Source organism: Netta rufina (genome assembly GCF_964035555.1).
Source record: "Netta rufina genome assembly, chromosome: 5".
NCBI classification, from domain to species: domain Eukaryota; kingdom Metazoa; phylum Chordata; class Aves; order Anseriformes; family Anatidae; genus Netta; species Netta rufina.
Genome location: NC_140128.1, coordinates 11,148,170 through 11,165,262, shown reverse-complemented (window position 1 = coordinate 11,165,262; position 17,093 = coordinate 11,148,170). Strand labels below are relative to the sequence as shown.

The 17,093-nt window shown below is 40.6% G+C and overlaps 1 protein-coding gene across 1 annotated transcript in view; it reads left to right on the top strand.

The window, feature by feature from the left end:
- Positions 1-972: 972 nt before the first annotated feature.
- Positions 973-17,093, top strand: part of NAV2 (neuron navigator 2) — a 62,845-nt gene continuing 46,724 nt past the window's right edge. The window contains exons 1-3 of the mRNA XM_084288071.1: positions 973-1,095; positions 10,549-10,687; positions 16,302-16,593. Coding sequence (XP_084144197.1) covers positions 998-1,095; positions 10,549-10,687; positions 16,302-16,593 — 529 coding nt within the window. The 5' untranslated portion in view covers positions 973-997. The remainder of the gene's footprint in view (positions 1,096-10,548; positions 10,688-16,301; positions 16,594-17,093) is intronic.

The window sequence follows — 17,093 nt, the reverse complement described above, 5'->3', positions numbered from 1 at the left end:
TGCAGCATTTAGGCATAAGGGTAATTAGTGCCTCTGAGCACTGCTACCCACAGTAAATGGGACTGGCATTGTTTCCCATATTAGAAAAAAAAACAAAAAACAAAAAACACCCTCATATATGGCAAGAAGTATAGATCTGGGAAGAATACTGCCAGGAAGTATTTTTATCAGGCTAAAATTAGAGTTTTAATTGCTAGCAACCATAAATTTTTATCAACCAAGTATTTATAAATATTTATCTCTATTCTACTTGAAATAAAGGAAAGTGATAAGTCTGTTGCTTTACATCTGTAAATAAGGATTAGTGTATTTAATCCGTAATCAGAGAAATCTTACATATCTTGTCCCAGGTTCATAAGGTTGTGGATACCAGGGGATTTGTATTGAAAATGTTTCCTGTGTTTGTAGATTGGTAAAATTTGTATTTTACCAGTATTCCAAATATTTTATGTTAAAGCATTTGAAGCATGTCTTCTGTTTTTATGCTGCTACATTCTCGTAAAAAAAAAATATATAGTTATTTTAGCAGTCACATTGTTGAATCGGTCTGTGAGACTATAAAAACAGAGTAGGAAATACGCTTTCACAGATTGTAGGCTTTGAGCTGAGATCAAATACTGTCATTTAGTACCTCCAAGTACAGGGTTGCTGACATGAGCTTTTACTTCATATGTTACGGTATGTGATCTGGAGGCACCCAGTCTGCCTGTTTTACTGCCATCAGGTTACAGCTTTTCACAGTTGACCTAGTACCAGCAGAAAGTCTTGACCTCTCACTTTTTCAGCACTTCAGAGGTTAATTTTGTTGAGGGATCAGATTTCTTTCTGGGGGAAGTTTCTGATGATCACCTTCTAGCTAGGCTTTACTTGCCAGTGTCTTTCAGAGCTGCTGCATGTTGAGTGCTCTGCTGAAAAAACAACTTTCCTCCAACTTTTTAAAGCCTGTTCCTAGATAATCGAGTTGTTTTTATTCAGTGGAGTGTTGGATGGTAGCCTAATGAAGGTATCAACCTGTAAAATAAATCTAAGCCCCTTTTCTGGAATTCTTCATGGGCAGCAAGGTGGAGAAGTGCTTTGGCCTAGGAATATCACAAGGTAAGATGTTTTCTGCACTTTTGAAAGCTTGGACTGCCCGCTGTGTTACAGCTTTGTGTAAGTAGGTCTAGCATTTAAAATCCGGCAGCAATGAAAGCATGTTAGAGTATGCAGCAAATGTGAGTTTTCCCTCTGCATTATGTATGTTTCATCTGACGTGCTGAATCCATGAAATCAATATATTTTATTAGGTTACAAATATTTTAATAAAATAATAGTAGAGTCCATATGTGAGAGCTGACAGCTAGTACTGCGTTTATTTTTTCTGGCTTTAATTCAGAATTTTGTGAGGTTTATTGACTAATTATGAGCATTAATAGGTTGCAGTCTAACCGGGTGTCTTTCCACTAGGATTACAGACTTGTAGCCTCAGAAAACTAGGGGGCTTTGTTGTATTTTAACACTTCGCTTGCTCTCTGTGCAAAAGAAGAATCTCTCTGTGAGAACGAGCTCACTCTTCACTGAAACAAAGGCGCGGGTGAGGCTGTTTCTGGCCATTATCACAGCACAGAGTGCACTTGCATTTCAGGGCATACTGTGCAGTCCTGATTCTCACTCCTGTGCAAATTTGTGATGGCTTCCTGATAAACCCTTTGTCTGAGTAAAGTTATAAGATGGTTTTCCTTTTTTGCAGCTTCTTTCAAAGAAGCCTAATTTTAAAGCCGGACATAAACCAGGATTCATTGGTACTAGTTCAGATGTTGCAGTTCTGCTGGAAAAAAAAATACAACAAAAAAACTGCCTCCAGTAATAGTCGTAGCTGGCATCTTCAGTGCACACAACTCCACATTACAAAGAATGAAACATTTCACTCGATTATGTGTCTGTTGGTTTTTTTTTTCCACGAAGTTGCTGGCATGATAACGCTAGTCATTTTTCAGCGATGCAGCTTCCTGAGGGATGGTGCTATGCTCTGTGATCAAATTGACACCTTTTATTGCCAAGTTCAGCTGCATTTTAAGAGAGACGCCGGCAGGCTGTAATACTTACAGAGCGCCAGATTTTGTGTCTTTCTCCTTTTCCGATGGGAGAGCAGCGGTAAGTTCTGCCTGCTTCCTACCCCTGGGCTTAGCTGCCAGCGATGCTGCCGGGTAGAAGAGGAGCAGTTTTCTCTCGCGTGTGCAATCTGTTTCCTGTGCACAGGTTTTTGCCTTGAGTGATTTATGTAGGAGCTTTACGGTGTATTCTGAATAATGAAGAGCTTCAACAGTGACTGTAAATTACCCCAAGTCTTCATGCGGAGAGATCAGTGCTGCATTTCATTTCATGCCTGCGTGTTTCCAGGATTACCGTGTGTGGACCTGAAAAGATTCGCATTCGCGTTTCTTACTGCTGGAGCACAGAGGCGGGAGGAATTCAAACCAGGCTGGGAGGCAAAGGAGCCATCTTCTGCCTGCCAGCCGCTGGAGGTGTGGGCTGCGTGGGTGTGCGCAGCAGGCACCTCTCCGATCTGGGGCCCTTGTGCTGCTGCAGCCCTGGGCTGGTGGCCCCGGCCCCAGGTTGGTGGCCACAGGGGCTCCCCAGCAGGTGGGCCAGCCAGGGGCAGCTCTCCAGGGCCCACTCAGCAGCAGGGAATTTAAATCCCCGTTGCATGTTTTTGTTTCCACGCTATCCTCCGTTCCCTTCCTTCCCCTGTTTAGTTACGTCAGTCCTCTAAGAATTTAGCTAATCTCTCCTTCTCCTTCTTTGTGCTCAGGCAGCCCGTTTTGATTTTGTTTTGGAGCCATGAATCTTTCCTTTGTTTCCCGAAGCAGACTGCCAGGTAACAGTAGCTGCTTGTGATCCACTCAGCCCTCACCAGCACTATTCAGTACGGAGGGGACTATCAGATGGGAGATCTGTGTCAGAAAGCACATTTCGTGCTTTCAGTAAGTGCCACCCCTTCTCCAAGCCGTGACTCAAACAGTGCCTTTGAGCTGGGAGGCAATGTGATCTCGTGGTTATCTGCTGTGGGCGAGGTGAGCCCTGCTCTCGGGGAGGCACTCGGGGCCCCCAGTGTCTCAGTGCAGCTCTGGGGGCTCAGACAGCCCCCGGCAGGCTGAACCATGGCCGATATGGAAAGAAGGGCACGCTGTGGCTGTGATCTGCACCTGCAGGTCCCGTGGTGTTTGCCAGTGAACTCCTCGCTCCCTCAGCACAGCTGCCAGCAAGAGGGAGTGCAGGGAGCTGGGCCAGCCACTGCAGTGCCCTCAGCAGGGTTGACTTGTCCAGTGGGCATCCTGTTGGTTCATCGCTGGGGCATGTGTGTGCTTCACAGGATTTCTTGAGAACAGCAGAGATTCTGTTCTGTGCACAAACATGGTTTTCTGACTTATATTGGACGACTTCTCAGCCCTTTTTGCTGTCTTGGAAACAGAGGCGTAACAAACGAAGCATACTTTTTACATGATAATGAGTAAGACTTAACACTGATCTTACTGTGATGTGCATAAACTGATTTTCTTGCCAGCTTTCACTGCTTTAAATCAGCTAGAGGCAATGGAGTTGCATGGATATGCTGAGTGCCTTGGAAGTAGGGAGGTAAATGTGCCACCAGCTGCAGGGCGATGTCCCAGCAGCACAAGGATGCGTTGTGCACCCAGTGTAGGGCTGCTCTGGGCTCCTCCACACAGGAGGGCTTCGGATAGAGCAGTAAAGAGGTGACAGCAGCAGCTAAAGGGCGGAGAGGCCAAAAATATGGTTTGTGGCTGATGAACCCGGGAAATAAGGGTTGGTAGCTGGTCGGAGCATTCGAGCTAGATTCTTCAGAGCTAGCTGTGAGGTAGTGTTCATCCAGCATTTGGGTCAAAGGCAGTGCCTTGCACTGATTTATCACCTCACCCCGAGGCTGTGTAATGACATAGGAACAATTGTTTTGAACAATGGCCAAAAAACAAGTTCCACCAGTCAAGCATTTTGCAACTTAATACAGTTGTGGGACTGCTCTATTCAGTGACTCCAGACAGTAACTGAAGAGTCTTGGAGCAAAATTTGTGCAGATAAAGAATTTACCATTGGAATTTGTGCTTTAGAGCCTGAGACTGTTAGTTTCAGTAGAAAGTCAGATTGCTTTCATGAAGTTTTAGACCATTTCAGCTGGTAAACTCCCCGAGATTAATTGGTTTTAGCAGCTCCTCTGTGTGCACACTAAGCTGTGTTCACTTGAAGTTTGAGAATTGCTTGTCAAATTTTAAGGGCAAAATAAAATCTGGTGTTATTTTTATAAGGTTATTAGCACAGATATAAAAAGATTAAACAAGTGCACGTGCAATTTTCTAGCTTCCACAAGTCTTTCCTTTTGATAATTGTTTTCTTTTACAAATAGGTCTTTTAAATGTAAAACCTGAAACGTTATCTCAAATGAGTGCTAAACAGAACTTTACAGGGTGCTGCATTTCAGCTTGGTGGTGGTGAACCAATGGTCAGTGGACATTAAAATGGTCTAAATGGCTCTCAACACACAGAACTTTAACCAAATATATCATTAAAAGGGTAGGATTCTGCTCCAGAAAAAAATAGCTGGAAATGGTCGATGTTCATGTTCCCTGTTTTGGTTTTCAGTTCTGATGGTCTCACTTTGCAAGGTGTTTCATGGAAACAGTGCTGTCCCTGAGCTCTACCTTTGGTTAGAAACAAAACATTTTATTTTAAAATACCTATGATGAGATGTAATAAAAGAGAATAATGAAGACATGGGGAAGGTGGGTGATTAATAACCTTGTGAAATACATTAACTAAATCCAATTCTCTCAGAGTAGATTTCCATCCATTCTTTTACACTTATTTGTCACCTTTTATAACAATTTGAAAGGAAAACCATGTAAGAAGCTTTATATGGTTTTTGGATTCCTGACACGGTGATGTCAGTATTATAGGAAATCCCAGAAGAAAACAGTGGAAACTGCAGTATTTAGTATCTCACTTTATAGTGTAATTACGTTTTTTTCTGGCATTTTAATTTTTCCTTTTAATTCTTTGAAGATGCTGGGAAGTTTCAATCCTTTTGCACCTTGACCTTTTTGTTGCTGTTGTTCCCCTATCAACTAATAAATAGTTAAATTTTTAGGTAGAAGAGCATAATTACCATGTTTCCAGTTGAAATATTGTAGAGCCCCAAGGCCCTGTCTTTGACAAATGTATTTTTCAGCAGCTCATTGTAATTTTGGTTTTGACTGAAGAGCCAGAGAAGTAAAAATCCACACCCATCCGCAGCAAAGGGTGCGTTTTCAGCCTCTAACAAATTAATGACACTTCTTCCTTGGACTTGCAAATGGGGAAGATTTCTGCAGTGAGGGTGGATGTCCTGAGGATTGCTGGCTGGTTTCACGTGCTGTCCAGGCTGACAGAGAGCCAATTCCGTGGATGTGATTGTTATGCAAGATGGGAAAGTGCTGATAGACTGTAGAAAAATACAAGTCTGAGCCTAGCCGCTTTGCAAACCTGTTTCAAAAAGCAGCTTTGAGCAGTTGACCTGGTGCTTTATGTGGGCGATGTGTACTGGCAACGATGTTAGTCACATCAGAGCGAGCAGCCTGGGAAGGGGAAGGGCACATTTCACGTTCCCCGGAGCCCCACTCCCTCCAAGTGAGGGTACTTAGGATGCTTGGCTTCCTAGGGAGCAGGGGGCGGCTTGGTGTACTTGGGGCAACCAGCTCTGATGAAGTGAGAACCTGTTTCTACTGCAAAAACGGGGAGAGAGCAGGAGAATGAGGCTCTGCCTTCCACAGAAAGGTGATGGAAAACCTTCAAGCTGCTCTTAGGCTAAAGCTGTCAGGATGTCAGAAACCCTCAGGTACCACCTACCGCATACACTGCTTTCATTTGGAAAATTTAAAGCATCAGACGGTGTCCGAGGTGTTTGGGAGAGATGTTTAGAACTTAAAACTGACAAAGGTGAGCAGTGAGCATATACTGCAGGCTGCCCTTTACTGGGCACGGGCAGTTTCACAGTGATGGTGACAGGTACTTTGTACTTGAGACATGAGTGGTGGTTACTCCAGGTGGTCCCCATCCCTGCCCAGTGTTTGGCACTGGTTAAAACTTCTCTATGCCTCTCATCTAAGAAGACCTAACATTGCTAGCTGTCTGTTCCATTTACATCACCTGTTTTCAGTAGTGGTAATGGTTTTTAAGTGGGTGATTGTATGATTTCCCTATACAATAGGCTTTTGAAATTTTATGTAGTTTTCTGTAATCAAAGTAAAGTTACAGGTGATTGATCAAATCGAGAAAGGAAAACCCAGGCATTCCAGCTTCAGGTTATGGTTGAGTGGAGTTTTGCTGACATCAGAAATCATAAATTGCACCAGCTAAATTACAAAGATGTTATCACGGCTCTGGGAGCCAAGCACGCTGTAATTACGAGGCCTGTTGGGTTCCCCATTCTGCTGCTTTTCATTCGGCTTCAACCATCGAGGCACTGAATCAAGGTAAAAGTGAACTAATTTATGCAGAGGGCTCGAGGTTGTTTCAAGAGCAACGTGAAATAGCAATGCAGCTGGGTGACAGATGCTGTCCCCTTGTGAAGCAGCAGTCTTCACCTGCATGCAGATGCACCCGTGGAACCCATCTTTAATCACCCTACACTGTGTTGGTGTTATCCCAAATACAGGGTGAGAGAATTATTGGGGTGAAGAGCTTTTGACGTAACGACTCATCAATAGCATGTTAAATGTAGATGTGTTTTAATTAAATTACATTTTAGTAATGTACATCGTATGCTATTTGCTTCTGAAAGAGCAGAGTTGCTCCCAGATTCTCGCATTGGGATCTTACTTACAGACGTTAGTGAATTCTACATGCTGCATTCTACATTTATAACTTCTGTATGGCTACTCAAAAGAACAGCATTAATAATTGGTTATAGAGTCCTTAAACATTATTTTAAATTTCTTAAGATGCTGTTCTTTCCTCTCCCATCATGTCCTGTTGTCCTTCTAGCTGAAGTCTGACCCCTTTAGCCTTCGCTGCTGAAGTGATATTTAATAAACCTAAACCTGAGATGGCTGCTTGTAGCTGACAGCATCTTAATCTTGTCAAAGCAGCTGTGGGCATCGGATCATTTCTTGGTGTAATCAGCATGCCTATAAGAGCCATGTTGCTTAGCTTCTAGCCGCCAAAATACTAGACATCCCTCTTTGGACCTCCGAATGGCTGACCTTTTCTTGATTTAATAATAGATTATTAAACGTGAAAATGCAAATTTTGAGTTGTTGATAGCTTCCATCAGAACATAAAAGATTTAAAGCCCAGCAATTGTTTAAGGGGAAGCCACAGCAATCAATGTATTCAGATGCATGTTTCTACCTTTGTCCTTAGGCACACGTGCCAGTTCTGAAGGGCACTTCAATATTTCCAGAATGCCTTAGATTGCCCAACTGAAGTCAGTAGGACCAGTTGATACCAGTGAAACTACTGATGATTAACATGCGACACATTCTTTAGATGCTGTTGAACCAGGGCCCGTGATAGTTTTAGAGTGGTGAATGGTTAGAAATGTAATGTTTCTGTACATTCTGAAGGTAAAGAAAAAGGTTTTCCCCTCCCATATTGGAAATCTTGTAATATCTGAATATTCATATGCAGATATGCGCATCTGAAGTGCGTATTTGGTTACCTTTGTACAAGTGAGGACTGAGTTGTATATTGCTAGCAGACAGAAGGGAACTAATTGTTGCATTCATTCTATCTGTGAAAAAAAAGCTATTAAAAATTCTGCTACGTGTTAAAGATGAAACTGTGAGCCACACAGAGGAATGGTATTATAATTTTTCTACATTGCCCTATCTCTATAAGAAGGAAATTAAATGGTTAAACATGGAAAATATTAGCAGTGCTGATTTTATTATAGGATTAAAGGATTTTGTTATAGGTTCACAAATATTAAAAGAAACAATTGCTACACAAAACTTGGAAAATGTGCAGCTTTTTTATATATAGTTATTAAAATAACTTCTTAAACCTTATTTATAGCCTTACAAAATCAAGGAACTGAAATTATAGGTTTTGAAATAATGGTAACTATCACCTATAGGACCCATTTTTAAAAATGGAAATGCAGAAGTTTTATAGATGTCAGTATTTTACTTTAAAATATTTAATTGCCAGCTCTAAAAAAATAAAAGCTGCTTCAAAGAAGTCTTTCAATACTTTACCAATTTTTCAAATTTTCCATGCTAAACTCTAGAGGAAAAAAAAAAATCTGTTGTCCTCCCCTTTCAGGTTCCCCAGATTTCTTTGCATAGTCAGCACATCACTCACTGTTATCCTGAGAAAAATAGCGGAAAATAACAGCATAAATAAAAGTTCCTTAGACCCTGGCTTGGTCAGATGCAAGCAGTCTCAAATTGTGCTTGGGGTTGTGTTTTAACTTTATTTTACACGTACTTTTTATTACTTCATACTCTTCTTTAAAAATAGCCAGATCAAGGCAAATCTAGGAAAAAAACAAAACAAAACAAAAAACAAAACAAAAAACAAACAAACAAACAACAACAACAAAAAAAAACAACAAAACAAACAAAGAAAAAACTAACCTTGAAACGATAGCATCACCAGTAATACAGACATTTCTTCCCAGTCAGCATTGGTGGAGTTACCAAATAGAGTGTGGAAAATCTTAGTGTAAAGCTGGAGCTCTGCCTCTAACTGGGATGCTGCTGAAATTCCATCGCAAGTGGCAGGAGTGTGGACGAGCTGACTTCCACCAGGAGAGGGGCTTGAATGTTCGGTGACGCAGAGCCCCAGCAGGCACCGTGCGGGTTTGGGGGCTGATCCCAGTGCCTGTCCCTCTGTCCCTGTCCCAGCACTGCTGTCCTGCTGCAGGCTACGATTTGTGTCAGCAAAGTGGTGCGTGTAGTACTCCCAAATTTCCTGAAGGTCACATCAGCCAGGCTAATTGAAGCTGTCCATCTGAGCTACCCAGCTGGCTCATCAGAGATGATGTGGGGAGAACTCCCACAAATGGCCCCGCTGGCAGATTGATGAGGACCGTAACTTGAAACACGGTAGTAGTAAAGAGCAGCTGCAAGCAATAACCCTTCCTGCGGGCGCACAGAGCAGGTCCCTGTTGCTACTGGTGTTCCTGTGGTTGCTCAAGTCATGCCGCTGGCCGAGCTCTGCTAAATTCCCTGAACTGCCTTACCGAGATGGGAGAGCATAAAATATTCACAGGTAAAGAAAAAGTGATTAAAATTACTAAAGCACCAGGTTGCTCAGGGCCTCATTGGTTTGTGAATGGCTTCCCGTGGCTCCTACAGGCAAACTGCACCTGCAGACTCTTTGCTTACAAGTATTTTAAGCAAAAAGGAAGTACAATGAGGAACAGCATATAGAGCTCCCAGAGTCTGAGGTTCACACTGATAAATGGCTAGGGAACAGCCAGGAGATGAGCTCTTGCAGCTAGACTTCACACACAAGCTATGAAATGTGGATTTATGCATCTCCAGCCATAGATACACATCAGTGGACTGAAATGTCTTCACAGAGCTACTCACTGGGCATTATTTCAATCCTAGCTTTGTTTTTCTTGGAGGTGGAGCACTTGTAAGCCAGTTTGTAAATCTTTTCCTAAGCAGCTTATTTTTAAGGGCATGTTAGACATGGAGCATCTGGCTTGATGTTAGATCATTTTGGTTTTGTCTGTTATAGCATTCAAATCACTTCAGACATGGATAATTTGTTACATATTTTATATATAATTTATTTATATATATATTTAATATTTGTTGGCATTCTGCGCATCCTAAAATTCTAGTTATGTGTTTCTTAGTTACTAGATGTTGAAGGTATCACACAGTGGAAGAAGGTAGTCCTAAATAGGAAGTTGCTAGCGTATCTGCTTGCAGAGGATGTGTTGTACAGCTCAGGAGGATTATGTGCTTTCTGAATGACAGAGGCACTCTTTCAAACTTTTGGTTACTCCAAACAGCTGTCTGTTTTCTAAAAAGTTCTGCTACTGGTGATGCTGCAAATGGTAAGATCCAGATTGTTGGATCTACCAGGTATGGTCCAAGGTACACGTTGGAACCCGTTATAAGAGATTGCTGAAAGATAGTTATTATTATTATTATTTTTTCTTACATTTACATTCCATCTCTGCATTATGGCTTAGCAAGCGAATGCTGCACCTACCCACAACACTTCTCCCTGCCTGGGGACTGTAGGCATAGTTCCGAGGATAACTTTCACGTTTGCTTACTGACATAAATTTTCGTTTCAGCCAGGAAGAAGAATGACATCACTGGTGCTACCAGCTTAATGATGATAAAGAATAGGCTTTGTGGCAACCCTGTAGTCAATGAGCTGTATGAATTTAGACTTGATTTGCAATGAAGATAAGTTATGAAAATGAGCAGGCCGTTTTCATTTGGCAAACAGCAGTAGGATAAGGCTTAGAGAAATACTAATTTTCCTTTTGAATTATGTCTTGTCTTTTGACCCATGTTTTCTTCTTTTGTTATGCGTTTTCTGCAGCTGGGATGACAGCAGCTCTGTCAGCAGTGGGATCAGTGACACCATAGATAATCTTAGTACTGATGACATTAACACCAGCTCTTCTATCAGCTCTTATGCCAACACACCTGCCTCTTCTCGGAAAAACTTAGATGCACAGGTGAGATTTTGGTTTTAGAAGACTAATGTTGATATTTGTCATTTTCCTGTGTAATCTGTACAATTGTTTAAAGCTGGATGAACTGTTTATTCATCTCTTCACAGATAGTATTTCTTGACAAAACAATAATTACATGCATGAATATTCTTCCTCTAAGCAGTAACCTTGATCTTATTTGCAGCTGTCTTTACAGCCTTTCAGCAGCTCTGGCTGAAAAACGTGGAAACTGACTGAGAAAACCAGTAGAAATGCAAAGAATTATTGTTGTTTTGACAAATGCTTAATACGGTGCTACTTCCCAGAATATCAAAACCAAGCTAGAGATTCTTAAATTAGTTCACAGTAATATTTTGGATGTGTCTTTATTGCCTTCCCCTTTTCCCTACATAGTTGAACAATTGAACACACGCAGACCTCAGTATGGTGGGTGTCACTGGAAAGGCAATGTCAAGCAGTAGTAACCACCTTATGATATGTGGCATTTATGAGTATTTGCTCTCTGTGTGGAATCTGTGCTGTGGTGTTATGGCAACAATTTTTTTTCTTTCATAGTGGGACTGCAGTACAGAAAACATGCACTATTAGATGGGATTTAATTATTTATTGTTTTTTTAGCTCTGGAAAAAGGTATTATGTTTTTTCGTAGAATTTAATTAAGGCAACAAGAAGGTTGGAAGATTATTTACGCTTCCATCGGAAATGTAAGTGTACTAGGCAAATGAAATATATTATTTTAAACTTCCAGGGCTGCATGTTACTGCAGGCTTTCTATTTTTTGGCAGCATTTCATAGTAAGATAAATTTATGTTTATCTGCAGCCTACATTTACTTATTTTGTACAGACTCCACACATCCAAATAGTATAAAACAAGTGAAGATACCCAACAGTTCTTCATTGATAATTAGACTGCATAGCACAGAGATTTCCAATAATATAAACTGCTTTCCGTCCCGTCCCTCCCCCCCCTTCAAAATAGCACCGCTTCTCCCCCAAGGAAAAAATATTTGAAGAAGTACAGATTAAGAAGTTTATCTTTGTTCTTTGTACACCCACCTGCTCCAGAGTCTCAAGTGTCATGTGTCAAAGCAACTGGGACGCAGTGACTTAGCATTGCAGCAAGTAGAGGAGAGGGATGGGTGTATGACAGTCACTTCTGTTTCTTTCCTCTTTTATTCTTTTTCCTTTTCATGACTGGACCCGAAATCTGCTTTTAATATCAGTTTTAATGTAGAAGTGTGGTTGCTGTGAAGTGTTACTCTGCCTACAGGACTGTGGTGCAAGCATATATTACTCTTTGTTCCTTTGCCATGGTGCATATTTGAGCCTACATTAAAGATTTCCAGTTAGCCTCTGGTAGTGTATCAGCGATTTCATGTGTGCTCGAAACTGCTAATACAAGTCCTGTACAAGTTGAGAGGAGTTAAGATCTAGTAAGGGTGTTTTTCAGTTTGTAACGGAGAGAGTAACACAGGCAACAAGAAGCTTTTTTGACAATTATTAATATCTCAACATTGTAATACTGTTGGGGGGTGGAGGGGGGAAGAAGAAGGAGACGTGACTAAATCTTAGCCTAAGAAAAAAATAGAAACTCATTTGACTTCTATCTTCTGATGGATCAGATTCTTGGAAACACCTCTAAGAGATCCAAATCTGTGTTGATGAACACCTCTTCCTCAACTATCACAGCACCTGAGAGTGCAGACCCATAGCAGCAGAAAATGTGCTGAAGCTTGTACAGACAACAGAGGATAGTCATTAGGAGAGGGCGCTGGGAGCCAAGATGTACAAATGCTGTTTACGGTCTTTTAATTCACATCTGTGAACCTGCTTCTCTCGTCAGTTTGCATGACTGAAAATACTTATTCTAGGTATTACTGTTAATGCAAAAAGTATCCATAAAATACTTTTTCATTTAAACAGAAAATCCCATTCTTGTCAACCAAGGGAATGAAGATAGCTTGGAGTGATGGAAGCATATGTAGCTTGCAGGGTTGATTTTCTGCTGCCCAAAGTAGTCCTCACCGCTCATGACAATAGCAAGTGCTACATTAATGCTTTTTCTGCCTTACCTGTAGTGCTGCACGATGGCCTGTGCCCAGGTTTGCATTCTCCTGTGTGGTCAGCCACACAGGACTGGCAGGCATCTGTCAAGGGATGTGGAATTTTCTTCTCAGGTATCCACCTCTTAGGGTTCTCGTAAATAGTAGGCACTTAGCTTTTAAGCTACCACATCTTTTTGAGGTGGTACAGAAGTTAGGTTTCAGATAATTAAAGAGGGAGCTCGAAGCTAACACATGTGCAACCGGGAGTTCAGACAAATAATAAAGCACATCAAAGGGAGAGAGCCCGAACATGTTGGTGTCTGCTGATAAAATCAGTAACTTATTCAGAATCATCTCAGCAGCGAAGAGGACATGATCGCAGTAGAAAAAAAAGTCTCTGCTAAGAAACTGATTCTCAGAGCTGCTGCGTACGCCCAAATCCAGATGTAGTTCGTCCATCTTTGAGAAGGAAGCCCTAAATATGGTAGTGACTCCATCTTCATTGACATTCATATTTGTAGTCCCCTTTAGGGGACTACAAATTTTGTAGTCCCCTTTTGGGACTACAAATACGTGTTTGGGATCTTAATGCTATGAAGATGCCCTTGGGTTAGTTCCAAACAAGCTGAAGATGGGAACCAGAATTTGCCTTATCACGTCAGCATGTGTTGCTCTGATTGTGCCAAGTACTGAACCACCTACCTTAGCTATTCAGCTTCCGGAGCCCTATATGTTTTCCCCTAGTATTGCACAAACTTGAAGAGTTTATCTTTTGACACAGCACTGCGTATTGTATGCTATTAAGGCCGTATCATACGCATATAGTGAGGAGAAATAAACACCTGGTGGGCATTTATAAGTAATTTATTCAACTGAAATGAGATGAAGAGGTTCAATAGTGAGGTTGTTCGTGTAATACTGAAAAGATAAGGAGAAGAGAGGAGAGGAAGCAAGTCCTTTAAATAGAAAGGAGCAGCATCTTTAAACGGTTGGGTCAATATGACTTCTTAGTTTCATTGAAGCAAAGATGGATTTGATTTGTTCACAGCTTTGTGAATAGGTTTACAAAACTCTATGAAAACGTTTCAAAGTGCTAGAGCTTACTGCTCCTCCCAGCTCAATCAGAGGGCAGCCTTTGTTCCCATTTTACACATATGTTGTGCTGTGTCCTCCAGCAAACAGTATTTCCACTTTCACCTAATCCAGGCCCTCAGGTAGGTGGAGTTTCAGCTGAAATTTTAAGCCAGGTTTCGCTGTGTTTTGATTTTGATTCCTTAGTCATGTTTTTATGCTGTTCTCATGGTTTACAATTAAACAGAAACATCTCTGGCCAAAGGGGTTCAAGGATACATGTGCAGCATTTTGAAGGCTGGGGAAAAAAGTTTGCAAAAAGGTGGGTGTAGGAGTTGAATGAAATAAAACCAAAAAGAGCAGAGAGAGAGAGAGGACTTCTTGCAATGCAGTTTTCTGTGTTGAGATTGCGCAGTTTTTAGGGAGGTGAATTGGGAAAACAGAAGGTGCAGGAACGTTTTGTAGTCAACCAAAACTAGAATAAGCCATTTACCAATGTGAGTAGGTGTATTTCCTGCTCTCACATGCATACGGGGTAAATAGGCAGTTCCAGACAAGGTACTTGAAGCAAGATACTAATTAAAGCACACGAGGGATGATGTTGGGGTGGTTTTGTTGGATGATTATTTGTTATTTCTTGCCTGTGCTCTCTTCCAAGTTGTGTAAACATAAGAGACGTTAGCATGAAATGATGGATTTTACAGCAACACAGGACACTGAAATGGTCACATCGTGAATTTATTGCAAACCTACCAATGTTTGTGAATAAAAAGGTAGCCATCCCAATCTGGCAACCATACAAAAAGTTAGGAAGCAGTGTTTCATTCAAGACTATGCTAAGTTGCTCTCTTTGAATGGAGAGTCAGGGAAACAACATTTGAATAACATGAGGAAAATACAACACAAAAATAGCATCTAAATCCATACTTCAGGAAATGCTCATTAGTCTAATGGCTCAATATATAGATAAATATAGATAAATAACTCAGGTCCTAAACTTATTTAATGTAATTGAAGGAAGACCACTTTGATGCGTGTGTTAGCTTTCACATATTGATCACCTAGACTAGTTTTTCAGGCTTTTAAAAAAGCACTTAGAGTGGAAAGCAGAAGAAATTAAGCCACAGCCCCACCTAGATTCTGTAAGATTAATGGTGCGATCTGGTAAGCAAGAAAAATCAACAACTTGAAATGTACGTGACGAACTTAAAATAAAAATAATAATAATAAAACAACAGCATTTTGCTGAAAGCATGATAAATTATCCATCCTTTCCTGTGCTGTGCTTTTCTGCTTATCCCAAGTGAATAGAAGGTTGTGAGTTTTACAATGTTTCGGCTGTTTAAGACAGTTTCTTTTCAAGTACGATTACCATATGACTACTGCGTGGTACTGAGCACGCTTGTCTTTCACTGAGACTGCAAGAAACAGATGACACCCGACAACTTCCAAAAATACACCCCTAACTCTTACTTGAGAACTTCATGATCAAGTGCTGAATTGGCAGGCTCTCCCATGATACTGTCATGCTTGAGGAGCATTATGAAATTTTTACCTGGATGAGAGTCAAACATGGACATTGGTCATTTGTACCTGAGCAAAAGTAGTTGTAGTGTTACAAAATTTGCCCAAATTAATCAACAGCATTTGACAGGAGAAGCAGAATTCTGCAAGGAGAATTTTGATAGTATTCATTAGCAATAGGTAGAGCTAATGTAGGGGAAATATATTTCATATATATGGTAACAGATTTTATTTAAGAGCTTCTGAGATTTTGTCAAAAGCTTGTTAAGAAGAAAACTCTATATTTGACATTGATCTTAGCAAAATTCTCCATCTGCACAATCAGTCTGTGCAAAGAATATGAAAAAACAGTTTGCAAGAGCTGAATACAAATTTAAAAATGACGTAATTCGTGTATTCATGTCAGACTTAAGTATCGTTAGAAATTTGTAGGGGATTCATTTTTCTTCAGCTTGGATGTCTTCCTAATAGGTTAGATTTGAATTAACAACATTCCACATCTTCAAATCTTTTCAAAAAGCTGCCTCATCATGCTCTGGAGATCAGATTGTCAGACAAGAGATAGGAAAGCGGAAAGAACAAGGAAAAGCTAGCTGCACAGGTTTGAAATGATTTTTTGGCATTGCACTAAAAAGGTTCCTGGGAAATTTGAGACGGAGGATTATAAATGGCAAGGAGCTGAATATATCCTTTATATAAAGCACTTTTCAAGTGCTTTTCTCCATTTTTTGCTTTATTTTATTGGGTGTGGCTTGTATGTTTTTTGTTTTTCTTTTCCCTAGTGTATTGGAAAAAACATGCCACTTCTGGGGTTCATTTCTTACTGTGGCATTTCTTTATCAAGGGCATGTTAGGTTGATTGGTACTTAGAGATGACTGCTGAGTTTATTTATCGGTTTAATGGTTCTCATCTATGTAGCTGCTTAAAAGAAAGGTTTGCTGTGAAGGTTCTAATACAGTTAATTATTTGTCCTAGACTGATGCAGAAAAGCATTCCCAGGTTGAGCGGAATTCCTTATGGTCCAGTGATGAAGTCAAGAAGTCAGATGGAGGATCCGACAGTGGCATAAAAATGGAGCCAGGATCTAAATGGAGGAGGAATCCCTCTGATGTGTCTGATGAATCTGATAAAAGCACTTCTGGTAGGAAGAACACTGTTATTTCACAGACGGGTTCCTGGCGACGGGGCATGTCAGCTCAGGTTGGCATTACCACACCAAGGACTAAACCTTCTACCACCTCAGGCACATTAAAGACACCTGGAACAGGTGAGAAAAGGTGTAAGAGATAAACAAGCCAAAAAGTGTGATCAGTATGAAAACAGTTTAAATACTTTACACAGGCAGAACCTGAACTTCAGGTAATCCTGTCTTTATTTTTAGGTATTGTTTTAAAATACACAACAGCTTGTACGTCTGCATTTCTATTTCTGTTCATTTTAAAATTAATATTATGTAGTAGGACGCTGTGAAACTTGTTTTTGTGACAACCCTAGTCATAAGCCAAGCTATTTACTGGGCATAGTATTGCCATATGAAATATAAATAATGTAATTTTAGCTCTTGGAGTCACAGTTAACTTCGAGAACGTACAGTGTATGTGGTTGAGGAGAGTTTTTTCTCCAGTACTAAATCAGCATGTTTATTTACACTCAACAATATTTAGTTCCAGATTTTCTTATAAATGTTTAAGTGATTTTAGCACTTGCATATGTCTAAATGGAAATTGATTGAATTTAAACAATCAAGTAATACAAGTTAATACTTCT